This window comes from Elephas maximus, chromosome 5, assembly GCF_024166365.1.
Source record: "Elephas maximus indicus isolate mEleMax1 chromosome 5, mEleMax1 primary haplotype, whole genome shotgun sequence".
Taxonomy (NCBI): Eukaryota; Metazoa; Chordata; class Mammalia; order Proboscidea; family Elephantidae; genus Elephas; species Elephas maximus.
The window spans coordinates 164,190,495-164,204,920 of NC_064823.1; the positions used below are offsets into that span (position 1 = coordinate 164,190,495).

Consider the following 14,426-nt stretch of genomic DNA (forward strand, 5'->3'; position numbering starts at 1 on the left):
GGGTAGACCATTTGACACAAGGTTTGAAAGTTTACATATAGGTGCTTGTTTTTGTTTAGTTTTTATTTTAACGAGGAAACATGTTTGCAAGTCGAATGATAGCACCTTCAGGTTCCCTGCCCTTATTTGGTCATTTTAACGGAGGATGAAGGGACCCAGTACTCACTGAGCACCTACAGTATGCAGTGTGCTGTGTGCGTGTGCGGTATGACATTTAGTCTTCGTAGGAACCTTGTGGGTAGGTGCCGACATCCTTACATTTTTAAACAAGGAAACGAAGGCTCGACAGCGGTAATGATCCACTCAGCACACCCTAAGTGGTACAGCCACAAGTTTTTCTTAATGAATTTTCTTCACTTTTTTTTTTTTAATAAGGATACACACAGCAAAACATACGTCAGGTCAGCAATGTCTACATGTCCATTGTGGTGACAGTGGTTCCATCCTTCAAGCTTGTCCACCACTCTTGACAACTTTTCCCAAATGGTTTCCCATCATGACACCAGCCCTCCACCCCCAAGCTTCTCATCTAACCTCTCAGTCACTGTGGCAGTTTGATCCACGTGGATAAATCTTTAAAAAGGGCACAGTCCTCTAGACGGACATTCTTTTCTAATAAGCTAAGCTATTGTGTGCTTTAAAGATGACCTCAGGGGATAGTTTCGGATTTTGGTTCGAAGATTTCCTCAGGGCAAGTAGTTTGGGGGCGCTCCTCAATGTGGAGCCAGAATGTGAAGCTAGCTCTGTCTGCCACTCAAAAACTCAAGGCTATAACAGAAGGAAATGGTAAAAAAAAAAAAAAAAAAAAAAGAGAAACCAGGAGTTGGCCCTTGCCATCTGGCTGAATTTATTGCGCAACTCATGTACACATTCTACCCCTTAAGCAAAACACAGCAGCCGCTGGTTTGCAGCCTTCAAAAAGAACTAAGGGTCCTGTATAATTTTTTTAAAAACTTGAGGTTAACCAAACTTTAGTTTATACCGTTCCTCTATTGTCCTTCTCTGGCTCCCTTTCTCAGGCCCTGTCCCTGAACCACGGAGCAGGGGTCTGACCCACTCAGCGTGGAAGCCCTTGAGGCAGGAATCTACCTGTCCAGGCCTGCCGCCCCCGAAAGCATTCCACCAAGAATAAAAGTCCTCGCTGGCTGGCAGCACGCACGTTTGTGATCCCCACGGAATGTTCTCGGGCCATCATCGCCCGTGCCAGCTACCTGGTTAGCATTTACGATCTCCCAAGAGAGATCTAAAATATCTGTAACCCTCCAGTTGAAGACAAGTTGGAGGCTCTCATTGGCTCTGAATCTTGTTTCTAGAACCTTCTTAGCTATTCTAGCAAAACCACACCAGCCTGATGTTTGGAAACCAGATTGGTTTTCTACGACCCGCATTTTTTCCTGTCTATGTGAGGGCCTGCTTAAAAGAGTCAGAGACCAGAACAGCTTTCTGTAAAGAAACGCCCCAGAGTTTTGACTTGTTTCTAATTTCCTCATGTGTTTTTTCAACAGGTCAAGGGCAAAAAGCCCCCAGTGGCATCTAACGGGGTCACAGGGAAAGGGAAGACCCTGAGCAGTCAGCAGAAAAAGGCTGACTCCACAGCCGGCGTGAGGAGAACGCCATCCAGTAAGTGTATGTTGGATTTCTTGCCTTTGTGTTTTAGGCGTAATTTGCAGATGCGACTGCAGGCACCATCTTCTCTCCTCACCTGCTCAGCTAGAGAATGCCAGGTGTGGAGGCGGCTAGAGAAAGGAACCACACACAGCACCTGTTTCTGAATGGCGACCGTCTCTAACGCCGCTTGGATGAAAGCTGTATATGAAAGGAAAAACAAAACTGGTTTGCTGACTGTCGAGTTGATTGTTGTTAGCCGCCATCCAGGTGGTCCCTGACTCACGGCGATGCCAAACACAACAGGAAAAAGTGCTGCCCGGTCCTGCACCATTTCCATGATTTGTTGTGCATCAAACTGTTGAGATTCATTGGCTGGTTTTCCAAAGTAGATCGCCAGGCCTTTCTTCCTGGTCTGTCTTAGTCTAGAAGCTCTACTGACACCTGTTCAGCATCACAGTGGCACGTGAGCCTCCACTGACAGACGGGGGGTGCCTGTGCGTGAGGTCCATGGCTGGGAATCAAACCCAGGTCTCCCACATGGAAGGTGAGGAGTCTACGCCTGAGCCACCACTGGCTCACGCAGAATTGAGTACAATGAAATATGAGGTAGCTGTAAGTTGGGCGGCCCTGGGTTCTGGGTCGGAAGACCCAGGTTTGTGTCCCCGGTCTGCCACTGACCTAGTGATCAAGTCAAGTCTCTGAAGTCTGTAAATCCAGCCCCTTCGTTGGGTAGAGATGTGGACAAGTAGTGACTGGAGCTGCTGGGTGGAGATGATGGCAGTAATAGCTGTCCTTCAAAGCACTGGAGACAGGTAAGGATTTCTAAGGAGTGACTAGTCCTGTAGGGCCTGTTGCTTGTATCGGCCTGTGTAATACTCACAGCGCCTTTGCTAGGGTAGGAGTGATGGCCTGTCCCATTGTACAAGGAGGAAGAGTGTCTGAGAGGTGGCAGGCTTCCCCCGGGCCCCACGGCTGGCCAACACCTGAGCCAGAGCAGGCTGGGCCGGGCCGGGCAGAGAAGCTGGGAGGCAGAGGGGGAGACCCGGCTGCAGAAGCTGAGTGTCCTCTGCCTTTTGACCTCAGATTGGTTTGTGTGGGGGTGCTGTTGTCAGCGGCTGCATGTGTTGCCAGCCCCAACTTGAAGGATACCTGCTCACCCAGCGAGGGAGCACTTACTTATCCCAGGCCCAGCACTGGGTGCTGGGTGCGCAGAGATGAGCCGAGTGCATCCATTGAGGTTCTTTGGTGTAGAGGGGCTCATACACACAGAAATGCATTGTAAGAACCACAAGAGAAGTGTTGACGTGGCCAAGGAGCACCCCATTCTGTCTGGGGGGGGCCAAGGGAGGTGCCCCTGCAGAGGACGACTTGAGTTGGACTTGAACGGGGAGTTTTTGGGTTTTTTTTTTGTGTTGTTTTTGATGAAAATGTAGTTGTTAGGTACTGTCGAGTTGGTTCCGACGCATAGCGACCCCATGCACAACAGAACGAAACACTGCCCCTTCCCCCGCCATCCTTACAATCGTTGTTATGCTTGAGCTCATTGTTGTGGCCACCGTGTCAACCCACCTCGTTGAGGGTCTTCCTCTTTTCCGCTGACCCTGTACTCTGCCAAGCTTGATGTCCTTCTCCAGGGACTGGTCCCTCCTGACAACACGTCCAACGTATGTAAGGCGCCGTCTCGCCATCCTCGCGTCTGATATACACAACAGAACATACACCACCTCACCACGTCTGTGTGTAGAAATCAGAGACATTGGTGACTTTCCTCAAGTCGTGCCAGCTTTCTCGACGACGTTTCCAAACTATCTCGCCATTGTTAACACACGTTCACTGCCCCCAAGCTTCTCGTCCTTTCCAGTTGCTGTCGTCGATTTAATCACGTATAAATAATTCTTTAAAAGAGTATAATTCTTAATGCAGACATTCACGTCTAATTAAGCCCAATTTTTTTTTATTATTTGGTTCAAAGATGTCTTCAGGGGTGAGTTTCGGTTGAAGGTTTAAAGATTTCCTTAGGGTAACAGTTTTGGGGGGTCATTCAGCCTCTGTGGCTCCAGAAAGTCTGGATTCCATAAGAATTTGAAATGAGGTTCTGCATTTCCCTCCCTCCTTTTGATCAGGACTTTTCCATAGAGTCTTTGATCAAAGTTCTCAGTGATGGTAGCCGGCCACCATCCAGTTCTTCCAGTCTCATGGCAAAGGAGAGTAGGTGCTGTCGAGTCCGTTCTGACTCGTAGTGACCCCATCCATGTACAACAGAACGAAACACTGCCCTGTCCTGCACCGTCCTCACAAGTGTTGTTATGCTTGAGCCCATTGTTGCAGCCACCGTGCCAATCCATCTTTTTTTCGCTGTCTTTTTTCCGTAATGATTACAGCCTTGGAAACCCTACAGGGAAGTTCTACTCTGTCCTATAGGGTCACTATGAGTCAGAATCGACTCAAAAGCAATGAGTTTGGGTTTTTCAGGTTATCTTTCTGGTAAGTCTAATTTTCCTAAGGCAGTTGGATGCATTTGCCAGCCAGTTGCCATCAAGTCAGTTCCAACTCATGGTGATCCCATGTGTTTCAGAGTAAACTTCACTCCATAGAGTTATCAATGGCCGTGACCTTTGGGAAGCAGATCACCAAGGCTTTCTTCCAAGGTGCCTCTGGGTGAATTCGAACCACCAATCTTTCAGTTAGTAATCAAGCACTTAACCAGTTGCGCTACCCAGGGCCTCTGAGTGTATTTATATCCACATAAATTTTTTTAGTGTTGTTCCATTGGAGGAGGGGCAGGTGGGCAAAGGGGGTGATTTGGGCCTGAGAAGCCGGTTGAGCGAGATGCGGCCGGTGAAGCCTCTGTCTCCCGGCGTTTCTCTCAGAACCTGCTCAGGCTTTATCTCCTAGGTGATTCTTTCTGTATTGGATGAGGACTTCTGTAGGGAACCGGTGTTAACTTGGGCGACATCTGAGGGTGACACAAGAGAAAAGTAGTTGTGTTCTGTGTTTTTGCCGAATTCAGCCCGTTGTGCTGCAGGCTGTATGGGGTTTACTGCTCGGGGACCGGAAGATGTGGAAGTTTATGGGTTACTGCACGTAGGTCTGTGGGGGCAGCATGTTAGCTTAGAAAGAAGCGTATAGAGGGTGGACTTCCCCTGCTTGTGGACCGTGCCCTCGCCTGAGCCACTAGCAGCCCCTGGTTTCGTCTCCAGCCCTTGGTTTGGCTACCTCCTTGTAACAGCCATGTGCTTTCTTTTTAGTGAGGGGGGGAATCGACGGGTGAGAAACGGCTTTAGGCCTGCCTTCCTCGGTGCAGTGTTTCTTTGGGACCACGAGGGTTTGCATGGCAAGAACTGGCCGAGTCGGCCTTTAGGACGAGGACTGGAAATGGCTCACCGACCTCCCTGAGTGGACGGGGCTCCGAGTGGTCGGTTATGATCAGATAAGAGCTGCCGTGAGGACCCATGGGTCCCAGACATCATAGCATTTTCTTAGACGCTTTAAAAATGTGTGTATCTTCTTTAAAACGGAGTCCCTGGGTGGCACAAAGGGTTAAGCGCCCACCTACTAGGCTAAAGGTTGGTGACTCCAACCCTCCCAGAGGCACGTGGGCAGAAAGGCCTGGTGAGCTGCTTCCCAAAGGCCACAGCCATTGAAAACCCTCTGGGAGTGCTGCTCTACTCTGCAGCACATGGAGTGCCGTGAGTCGGAGTCGACTCCACAACAACTAACAACGACAACTTCTTTTTGTTGTTGTACTGTAGATGAAGGTTTACAGAACAAACTAGTTCCTTAGTAAACAATTAATACACATATTGTTTTGTGACATTGGTTAACAACCCCACGGCATGTCAACACTCTTCTCGACCTTGGGTTCCCTGTTACCAACTTTCCTGTCCCCTCCTGCCTTCTAGTCCTTGTCCCTGGGCCGGCGCGCCCCCTTTGTCGCATTTTGTTTTATGAGCCTGTCCAATCTTTGGCTGAAGGGTGAACCTCAGGAGTGACGTCAGTACTGAGCTAAAAGGGTGACCAGGGCCATACTCTCAGGGTTTCTCCAGTCTCTGTCAGACCAGTAAGCCTGGTCTTTTTTGTGTGTGTTAGAATTTTGTTCTACATTTTTCTCCAGCTCTGTCTGGCACCCTCTAGTGTGATCCCTGTCAGAGCGGTCGGTGGTGGTAGCCGGGCACCATCTAGTTGTGCTGGACTCAGTCTGGTGGAGGCCGTAGTAGATGTGGTCCCTTAGTCCTTTGAACTGATCTTTCCCTTGTCTTTGGTTTTCTTCATTCTCCCTTGCTCCAGATGCGTAAGACCAGTGAAATATCCTAGATGGCCACTCACAGGCTCTTAAGACCCCAGACACTACTGACCGAAGCAGAATGTACAACATTTTCTTTATAAACTATGTTAGGCCAGTTGAGTTCGATGTTCCTTGGACCATGGTCCCCACAGTCCTCAGCCCAGGAATTTGGTCCCTCAGGGAGTCTGGATGTGTCTTTGGAGCTTCCGTGACCTCGCCTTGGACAAGCTGTGCTGGCTTTCCCGGTATTAACAACAATGCTAAGAGAGGCCGTGCGTCCCATTGTAGAAGTCTCGTCTTCCTCGCGGGAGATCCGGGTTTAATTCCCAGCCAGTGCACCTCCTGTGCAGCCAGCCCTTCCGTCGGTGGAGGCTTGCCTGCTGCTGTAATGCTGGACAGATTTCCGCAGAGCTTTCAGACCAAGACAGGCCTGGCGACCCACATCCAAAACTCAGCCAAAGAAAGCCCTGTGGGTCACGACGGTCTGATCCGCAACCTCTCACGGGAATGGCGCAGGACCAGGCAGTGTTTTATTCCGTTGTCTTGGGGTCACCATGAGTTGGGGGCCTACTCTATGACAGCGAAGAACAATTTTAAAAACAACCCACATGGTAGGTAGATTCTGTCATTTCTGCTTCACAGACGGTGAAGATGAGGCTGAGGGAGACCCGCTGCTCACCTCAAATCATCTAGCCAGTGAGGGGCAGCACACAGCTACATACCCAGCTCTTTCTCCGCCACCTTTATTACAACCACGACGCCACCTGCACGGCCGCGACTCAGGAGTGATTTCTCATCCAGAAGGGGTGCAAACAGTTTGTGCTCAACTACTAACCTAAAGGTTGGTGGTTCTAATCCACCCAGCGATGCCACAGAAGAAGGACCTGGCTCTCTGCTTCCACAGATATTAGAGCGAAGAAAACCCTCTGCAACGGTTCTACTCTGTAACACGTGGGGTTGCCAGGAGTCCGCCACGGGTTTGGTTTTGTTTTTCTGGTTGAGGAGTCTGACGTACATGTAAGCAATCACAGTGGGCTGTGGGATGGGAGTCCTAGCGGTGGGCCTGAAGCTCCCGTGGTCTCAGGTTGTATCAGGTCTGAGAGGTGAATTTTTAAAAGTGATCGGGAGGCGTCTGAAGCTCTAGAGTTGGTGATCCATGATGAGAGTTTTGTTGGAATTTTCAGCTCTTCAACATATTTTTTCAAAGAGTTTTTTTCTTTCTCCCTCTAAGTTCTCGTTATTGACAAGCCAAGCACCATAATAAAAGGAAAAGGGCGTTGGGTCAAACTTCAGCGCTGTATGAGCCAGCCATGTGACTTTGGCCAAATCTCTTAATTTTTCCCAAGACTGGTTTCTTTGTTTATTCATTTTATTTAACAAGCATGTGTGTCGTGCTCAGTTCGCGTTTGTTCTAAGTGCGTTATAAACACCCATTAATTTGATCCTCACAACAACCTTACGAATTGTCAACTGTTAATATCCCCATTTTGTAGATGAGGAAACTGAGGCACAGAGCGGTTAAGCAACATGCTGAAGGTCACACAGCTACACGTGGCAAGCTGGGATTCAGACTAAGACGGTCGGCTCATGATACTACTCTTTGCTGTCTCTTCATTTATTCATTCGCTCATTCCACAAATATCTACTGCAGGCTTGCTCCGCACTGGGCCCTGACCTCCGTGCTGGGCTGTAGCTGCCACCGAGCCGGAAGGGAACAGTCACGAGGGTGTTGGGGGCAGATGTGAAGATGCTAGGAAAGCCTTTTCACAAGAAGGAGGAACTACTCAAAGCCCAGAAATTATGATTTTTCATTTCATTGTGGTAAAATACATATAATAAAAAGTTTGCCATTTTAACCATTTCTGAGTGTACAGTTAATTACATTCACCATGTTGTGCACAAGAAATTATTTTTGATATTAATACTCCTATCTCCAGGGTATAGAACGCTTACTTTCAACCTTTTGAAGATCAGTTACAAGTTGCACGTTTCAAAGAGAAGTGAGTTAAAGGGAAAATTTTCTCGTGTGCTCTTTTTTTTTTTTTTATCGTGGTAAAAAAATACACAGCAAAACATACGCCAACAAGTACAGTTCACTGACATTGACGACACTCTTCAAGGTGTGTGACCTTTCTCGCTGTCCTTTTCCAGATCATTCCACCACCGTTTACGTGAACACAGTGACCCTGAGCAAAACCCCCTCTGCCTCCTCCCTGCTCTGCTAACCGCTACTGATCTTTGGTTTCCGTGTGTTTGCTTATTTCATATAAGTCAGATCGCACAGAGCTCGGCCTTTTGCCGCTGGCTTACTGCGCTCAGCACGATGTGTTTAGGGCCCACGAGCGTCAGAACGTGGCTTCGCTTAGGCTGAGTGTACCCCACTGTGCGTGTAGACCGCGTTTTCTGCATCTGTTCACCTGTAGATGGACGGTCAGGTCGTTGGCAACTTTTGGCTCTTGTGAGAAGTGCTGCCATGAACGTTGGTGTGCAGGCTGTTTTCGGGTGTTTTTTGATTCAAAGAATATTGGAGAATTTGAACTAATCACTTTTCTACTTTAGTCCTATTATTGTTCTGGTTGAATAGCATTGAGTTTATTCTTCTGAATTGGCTGACTAACAGGCTTATCAATTACCCGGAGCCCTGGCGGCGCAGTGCTGAAGAGCTCGACTGCCAACTGAAAAGGTCGGCAGTTCAAATCCACCAGCCGCTCCTTGGAAACCCTATGGGGCAGTTCTAGCCTGTCCTATAAGCTCGCTATGAGTCGGAATCGACTCAGCCGCAATGGGTTTGTCAGTTACCCTATGATCTGCTTGATTAACCCTAATTTTCTGTTACTTTTGTGTTGTTTTAAAGATTCTGACCAGTACAAATACGGCAAGAACCGGGTGGAGGCGGACGCCAAGCTGTTACAGACCAAAGAGGAGGAGTTGTTGAAGAGGAAGGAAATCCTCCGAAACAGGCTGGCCCAGCTCCGCAAAGAAAGGAAAGACCTGCGAGCCGCCATCGAAGTGAACGCAGGTGGGAAGGGCGGGTTCAGGCCGGCCAGGCACCCATCGCAGTTCCAGAATCCACATTTTATCCTGCTTTGCTGTAGCTGAGGCTCTAAGATGACGCCATCCCATGGAGTGTGTCTGGGGATTTGGGAACATTACTGGGAAGCCCAGGGCACGTGCCAATGGGGTCAAGTAAGGGGACAGCCAGCGGGAGGCCAGGCCTGGCCCGAGACCTGCTGGGGCCGGAGGAGCTGGCCCAGCCTCAGGTGCTGACCATGGCAGTCGGTCTGGAGATGAGCATAGGTCTCAGGAGTCCCTGGTCACCAGGTGGGGTGAAGCAGCAGGTCGCTCAGCAGGAGGGACACCATAGGGGTGGGAGGCCTTCAGAGGTCCAGAGAAGAGGGCCCTGCATGGGTAGAAGCTTTCCGTTTCCAGGAAGAGAACTGGGGAGAGCAAGACAGAGGCTGGGCTCTGGAGGGGCCAGAAGAAGAGCCGGGTGGGTGGGGTGCAAGCCCCCAGGGAGGAACTCAGAGTAAAAGCATGGTTATTGGGGAACTGAGCCAGGAGCCAGAATGGTGCCACAGGGCTGGCGCAGTCCTTCCTGCTGGCCAGACCTCGGTGCTGACCTCCTCATGACGGAGCTGGAACTCTTAAATGCATGTTGCCTTGGCTCGAGGTTGTTCTAAACTGACCGCAAGGTGAATCTCTGGGTTTCAGTTGTGCTCACCTGGGAGGGGAGGGAGGAGGGGTAGGGGGAGGAAGGTGTAGGTGCAGAGGGATGGGGGAGGAGGGTGTGGGTGCAGAGGGTGGGAGGAGGGTGTGGGTGCAGAGGGTGGGAAGTGCCAGGTAGGAAACCGGGGTTCCTGAAAGAGTTCACCTGCCAAGGTCTGTGTACAGGACCCCCAGTCAGCAGCCAGCGTCCTTCTGGACTCTGTGCTGATCACGGTGAGAGGCTGCCCTTGGAGCGTAAAGAACGGAGGGGGCGCAGGCTGGGAAGTCAGGGACAGCCCCCAGGATGAGGCAGGGGTGACGCTAGCTTGGGGCTGCTGAGGAGGAATAAACCCAAAGCCGGGGAAAGGGGGACGGAGCCTTCAGTTCATCGAGACAGAAAGGGTATTCCTTCCCTGTGTCTGAGAAGATGCAGAAAGGCTGGAGAAGGCTCCGGCCTCGAAAAGGAGATTCCCAAGGCCGAGGGAGCACCAGGCCACGTGCATGGCAGCTAGCCTGCTCATCTGTCCAGTGGGCACAGCTGTCGCTGTTATAAACTTCAAGTAAAACACTGAAAATAGATGTGCCCTAAGGAGGCGTGCGGCACGTGGACCACAGGGGACGGTGAGACGATTCAGGGATAACTAATATGAAAAAACCAACTCACAGCAAAGCTACAGGACAGAGTAGAACTGCCCCATATGGTGTTCAAGGAGTGGCTGGTGGATTCATACTGCTGACTTCTTGGTTAGCAGCCAAACGCTTAACCACTGCGCCACCAGGAATCTGTTTAAGTAAAAAAAAAAAGAAAACCTGTTCTGTTCAGTTGATTCCGACTCATGTGACCCCATGTGACAGAGTAGAACTGCTCCACAGGGCTTTCTTGGCTGTGACCTTTACAGAAGATTGCCAGGCCTTTCTTCCGCGGCACCACTGGTGGATTCCAACTGCCAACCTTTAGGTTAGTAGTTGGGCACAGACCTTAGACTCAGCCCTGGTGGCACAGTGGTTAAGTGCTCAGGCTGCTAACCCAAAGGGCAGCAGATGGAATCCATCAGCTGCTGCTTGGAAACACTATGGGGCAGTTCTGCTCTGTCCCATAAGGTCGCTATGACTTAGAATTGACTGGATGGCAACGGGATTGGTTTTAAGGACCTTAGAGGTGTAACTAGTAAGAGGGTAAAACAGATCAAGAATGGTGGACTTTCCTGGTCAGTGCCCCTCTGGGAATCAGGTACTTGAAGGCCATGTTTTCCAAGGGAGCCTTGGAGGCCCAGACTCAGGAGCGTTGTGAGTTTCTGAGAACCAAGGTCCCCCGTTTCCTGACCCACAGTCTTGCAGCCACAGCAAAGGGAGGGGCTGCAGAGGGGCTTTGTCCATCTCAACAACAGCTGGGTTCGAGTTTTGTAGAAGGGCCCCAGCTCAGGGAAGGTCAGCCTGGATTCACAGGGGTCCCTGTAGGAGACCAGGCGTCTTGGCCTGCGGCTGGATCATCGTGTCTCGGGGTTGCAGGCAGGAAGACGCAGGTGATCCTGGAGGACAAGCTGAAGAAGCTGGAGGAGGACTGCAAGCAGAAGGAGGCGGAGCGTGTCAACCTGGAGCTGGAGCTGACTGAGGTCAAGGAGAGCTTGAAGAAGGCCCTGGCTGGTGGCATCACCCTCGGGCTGGCCATCGAGCCCAAGTCAGGGACCTCCAGTCCACAGGTAAGCTTCCTGCCCACTCACCCGCCCAAGCCACTGTGGCCTCAGCCAGAATGTCCTATGCACCCAGAGAACAGGCCCAGTGACTTTCTAGGGTGGCCTGGTCACTGTCTCTCCATGAACACAGCAAAACGCATGGTGGGTGGCTTCAGACGCTTCGATCAGGCGCGTCCTCTGTCCTCTGAAATGAGGTTTTCTCCCCTCTTTCGCTGACATTTTTAAAAGGTGGATGAAACACTGGGTTTGTTTTCTTCCCTTTGTATCATCAGATTTCAATAGGTAAAGTTCTTCTATCTCTTTTGAAACAAGCAAACAAAAGAACCCAAACCAGTTGCAGTCTGGGGTCAGCTCTGACTTGCGGCGACCGTGTGTGTGGAGTAGAACTGTGCTCCTTAGTGTGTACAGTGACAGTGACCGTGTGTGTGGAGTAGAACTGTGCTCTGTAGTGTGTGCAGTGACAGTGACCGTGTGTGTGGAGTAGAACTGTGCTCCGTAGTGTCTACGGTGACAGTGACCGTGTGTATGGAGTAGAACTGTGCTCCGTAGTGTGTGCAGTGACAGTGACCGTGTGTGTGGAGTAGAACTGTGCTCCGTAGTGTGTGCAGTGACAGTGACCGTGTGTGTGGAGTAGAACTGTGCTCCGTAGTGTCTACAGTGACAGTGACCGTGTGTGGAGTAGAACTGTGCTCCGTAGTGTCTGCAGTGACAGTGACCGTGTGTGTGGAGTAGAACTGTGCTCCTTAGTGTCTACAGTGACAGTGACCGTGTGTGTGGAGTAGAACTGTGCTCTGTAGTGTGTGCAGTGACAGTGACCGTGTGTGTGGAGTAGAACTGTGCTCCGTAGTGTGTGCAGTGACAGGGACCGTGTGTGTAGAGTAGAACTGTGCTCCGTAGTGTCTACAGTGACAGTGACCGTGTGTGTGGAGTAGAACTGTGCTCCGTAGTGTGTGCAGTGACAGTGACCGTGTGTGTGGAGTAGAACTGTGCTCCTTAGTGTCTGCAGTGACAGTGACCGTGTGTGTGGAGTAGAACTGTGCTCCTTAGTGTCTACAGTGACAGTGACCGTGTGTGTGGAGTAGAACTGTGCTCCGTAGTGTCTACAGTGACAGTGACCGTGTGTGTGGAGTAGAACTGTGCTCCTTAGTGTCTACAGTGACAGTGACCGTGTGTGTGGAGTAGAACTGTGCTCCGTAGTGTGTGCAGTGACAGTGACCGTGTGTGTGGAGTAGAACTGTGCTCCGTAGTGTGTGCAGTGACAGGGACCGTGTGTGTAGAGTAGAACTGTGCTCCGTAGTGTCTGCAGTGACAGTGACCGTGTGTGTGGAGTAGAACTGTGCTCCGTAGTGTCTACAGTGACAGTGACCGTGTGTGTGGAGTAGAACTGTGCTCCTTAGTGTCTACAGTGACAGTGACCGTGTGTGTGGAGTAGAACTGTGCTCCGTAGTGTCTACAGTGACAGTGACCGTGTGTGTGGAGTAGAACTGTGCTCCTTAGTGTCTACAGTGACAGTGACCGTGTGTGTGGAGTAGAACTGTGCTCCTTAGTGTGTGCAGTGACAGGGACCGTGTGTGTGGAGTAGAACTGTGCTCCTTAGTGTCTACAGTGACAGTGACCGTGTGTGTGGAGTAGAACTGTGCTCCTTAGTGTCTACAGTGACAGTGACCGTGTGTGTGGAGTAGAACTGTGCTCCGTAGTGTCTACAGTGACAGTGACCGTGTGTGTGGAGTAGAACTGTGCTCCTTAGTGTGTGCAGTGACAGGGACCGTGTGTGTGGAGTAGAACTGTGCTCCGTAGTGTCTACAGTGACAGTGACCGTGTGTGTGGAGTAGAACTGTGCTCCATAGTGTGTGCAGTGACAGTGACCGTGTGTGTGGAGTAGAACTGTGCTCCGTAGTGTCTACAGTGACAGTGACCGTGTGTGTGGAGTAGAACTGTGCTCCTTAGTGTCTACAGTGACAGTGACCGTGTCTGTGGAGTAGAACTGTGCTCCGTAGTGTGTGCAGTGACAGTGACCGTGTGTGGAGTAGAACTGTGCTCCATAGTGTGTGCAGTGACAGTGACCGTGTGTGTGGAGTAGAACTGTGCTCCGTAGTGTCTACAGTGACAGTGACCGTGTGTGTGGAGTAGAACTGTGCTCCTTAGTGTCTACAGTGACAGTGACCGTGTGTGTGGAGTAGAACTGTGCTCCGTAGTGTCTACAGTGACAGTGACCGTGTGTGTGGAGTAGAACTGTGCTCCGTAGTGTCTACAGTGACAGTGACCGTGTGTGTGGAGTAGAACTGTGCTCCGTAGTGTCTACAGTGACAGTGACCGTGTGTGTGGAGTAGAACTGTGCTCCGTAGTGTCTACAGTGACAGTGACCGTGTGTGTGGAGTAGAACTGTGCTCCTTAGTGTCTACAGTGACAGTGACCGTGTGTGTGGAGTAGAACTGTGCTCCTTAGTGTGTGCAGTGACAGTGACCGTGTGTGTGGAGTAGAACTGTGCTCCTTAGTGTCTACAGTGACAGTGACCGTGTGTGTGGAGTAGAACTGTGCTCCGTAGTGTCTACAGTGACAGTGACCGTGTCTGTGGAGTAGAACTGTGCTCCGTAGTGTGTGCAGTGACAGTGACCGTGTGTGTGGAGTAGAACTGTGCTCCGTAGTGTCTACAGTGACAGTGACCGTGTGTGTGGAGTAGAACTGTGCTCCTTAGTGTCTCCAGTGACAGTGACCGTGTGTGTGGAGTAGAACTGTGCTCCGTAGTGTCTACAGTGACAGTGATCGTGTGTGTGGAGTAGAACTGTGCTCCTTAGTGTCTACAGTGACAGTGATCGTGTGTGTGGAGTAGAACTGTGCTCCTTAGTGTGTGCAGTGACAGTGACCGTGTGTGTGGAGTAGAACTGTGCTCCTTAGTGTGTGCAGTGACAGGGACCGTGTGTGTGGAGTAGAACTGTGCTCCTTAGTGTCTACAGTGACAGTGACCGTGTGTGTGGAGTAGAACTGTGCTCCTTAGTGTCTACAGTGACAGTGACCGTGTGTGTGGAGTAGAACTGTGCTCCTTAGTGTCTACAGTGACAGTGACCGTGTGTGTGGAGTAGAACTGTGCTCCTTAGTGTGTGCAGTGACAGTGACCGTGTGTGTGGAGTAGAACT

General features: G+C 50.7%; 1 protein-coding gene across 6 annotated transcripts in view; it reads left to right on the forward strand.

The window, feature by feature from the left end:
- The window catches only part of AFAP1 (actin filament associated protein 1), a 198,420-nt gene that overhangs the window by 165,373 nt on the left and 18,621 nt on the right, over positions 1 to 14,426 (forward strand). For 3 of the 6 annotated variants that reach the window (XM_049886706.1, XM_049886704.1, XM_049886702.1), the window contains 3 exons: positions 1,506 to 1,620; positions 8,748 to 8,912; positions 11,108 to 11,298. In XM_049886706.1, coding sequence (XP_049742663.1) covers positions 1,506 to 1,620; positions 8,748 to 8,912; positions 11,108 to 11,298 — 471 coding nt within the window. Of the gene's footprint in view, positions 1 to 1,505; positions 1,627 to 8,747; positions 8,913 to 11,107; positions 11,299 to 14,426 lie in introns of all 6 variants that reach the window. The other 3 variants (XM_049886703.1, XM_049886700.1, XM_049886705.1) reach the window with 1 other exon arrangement.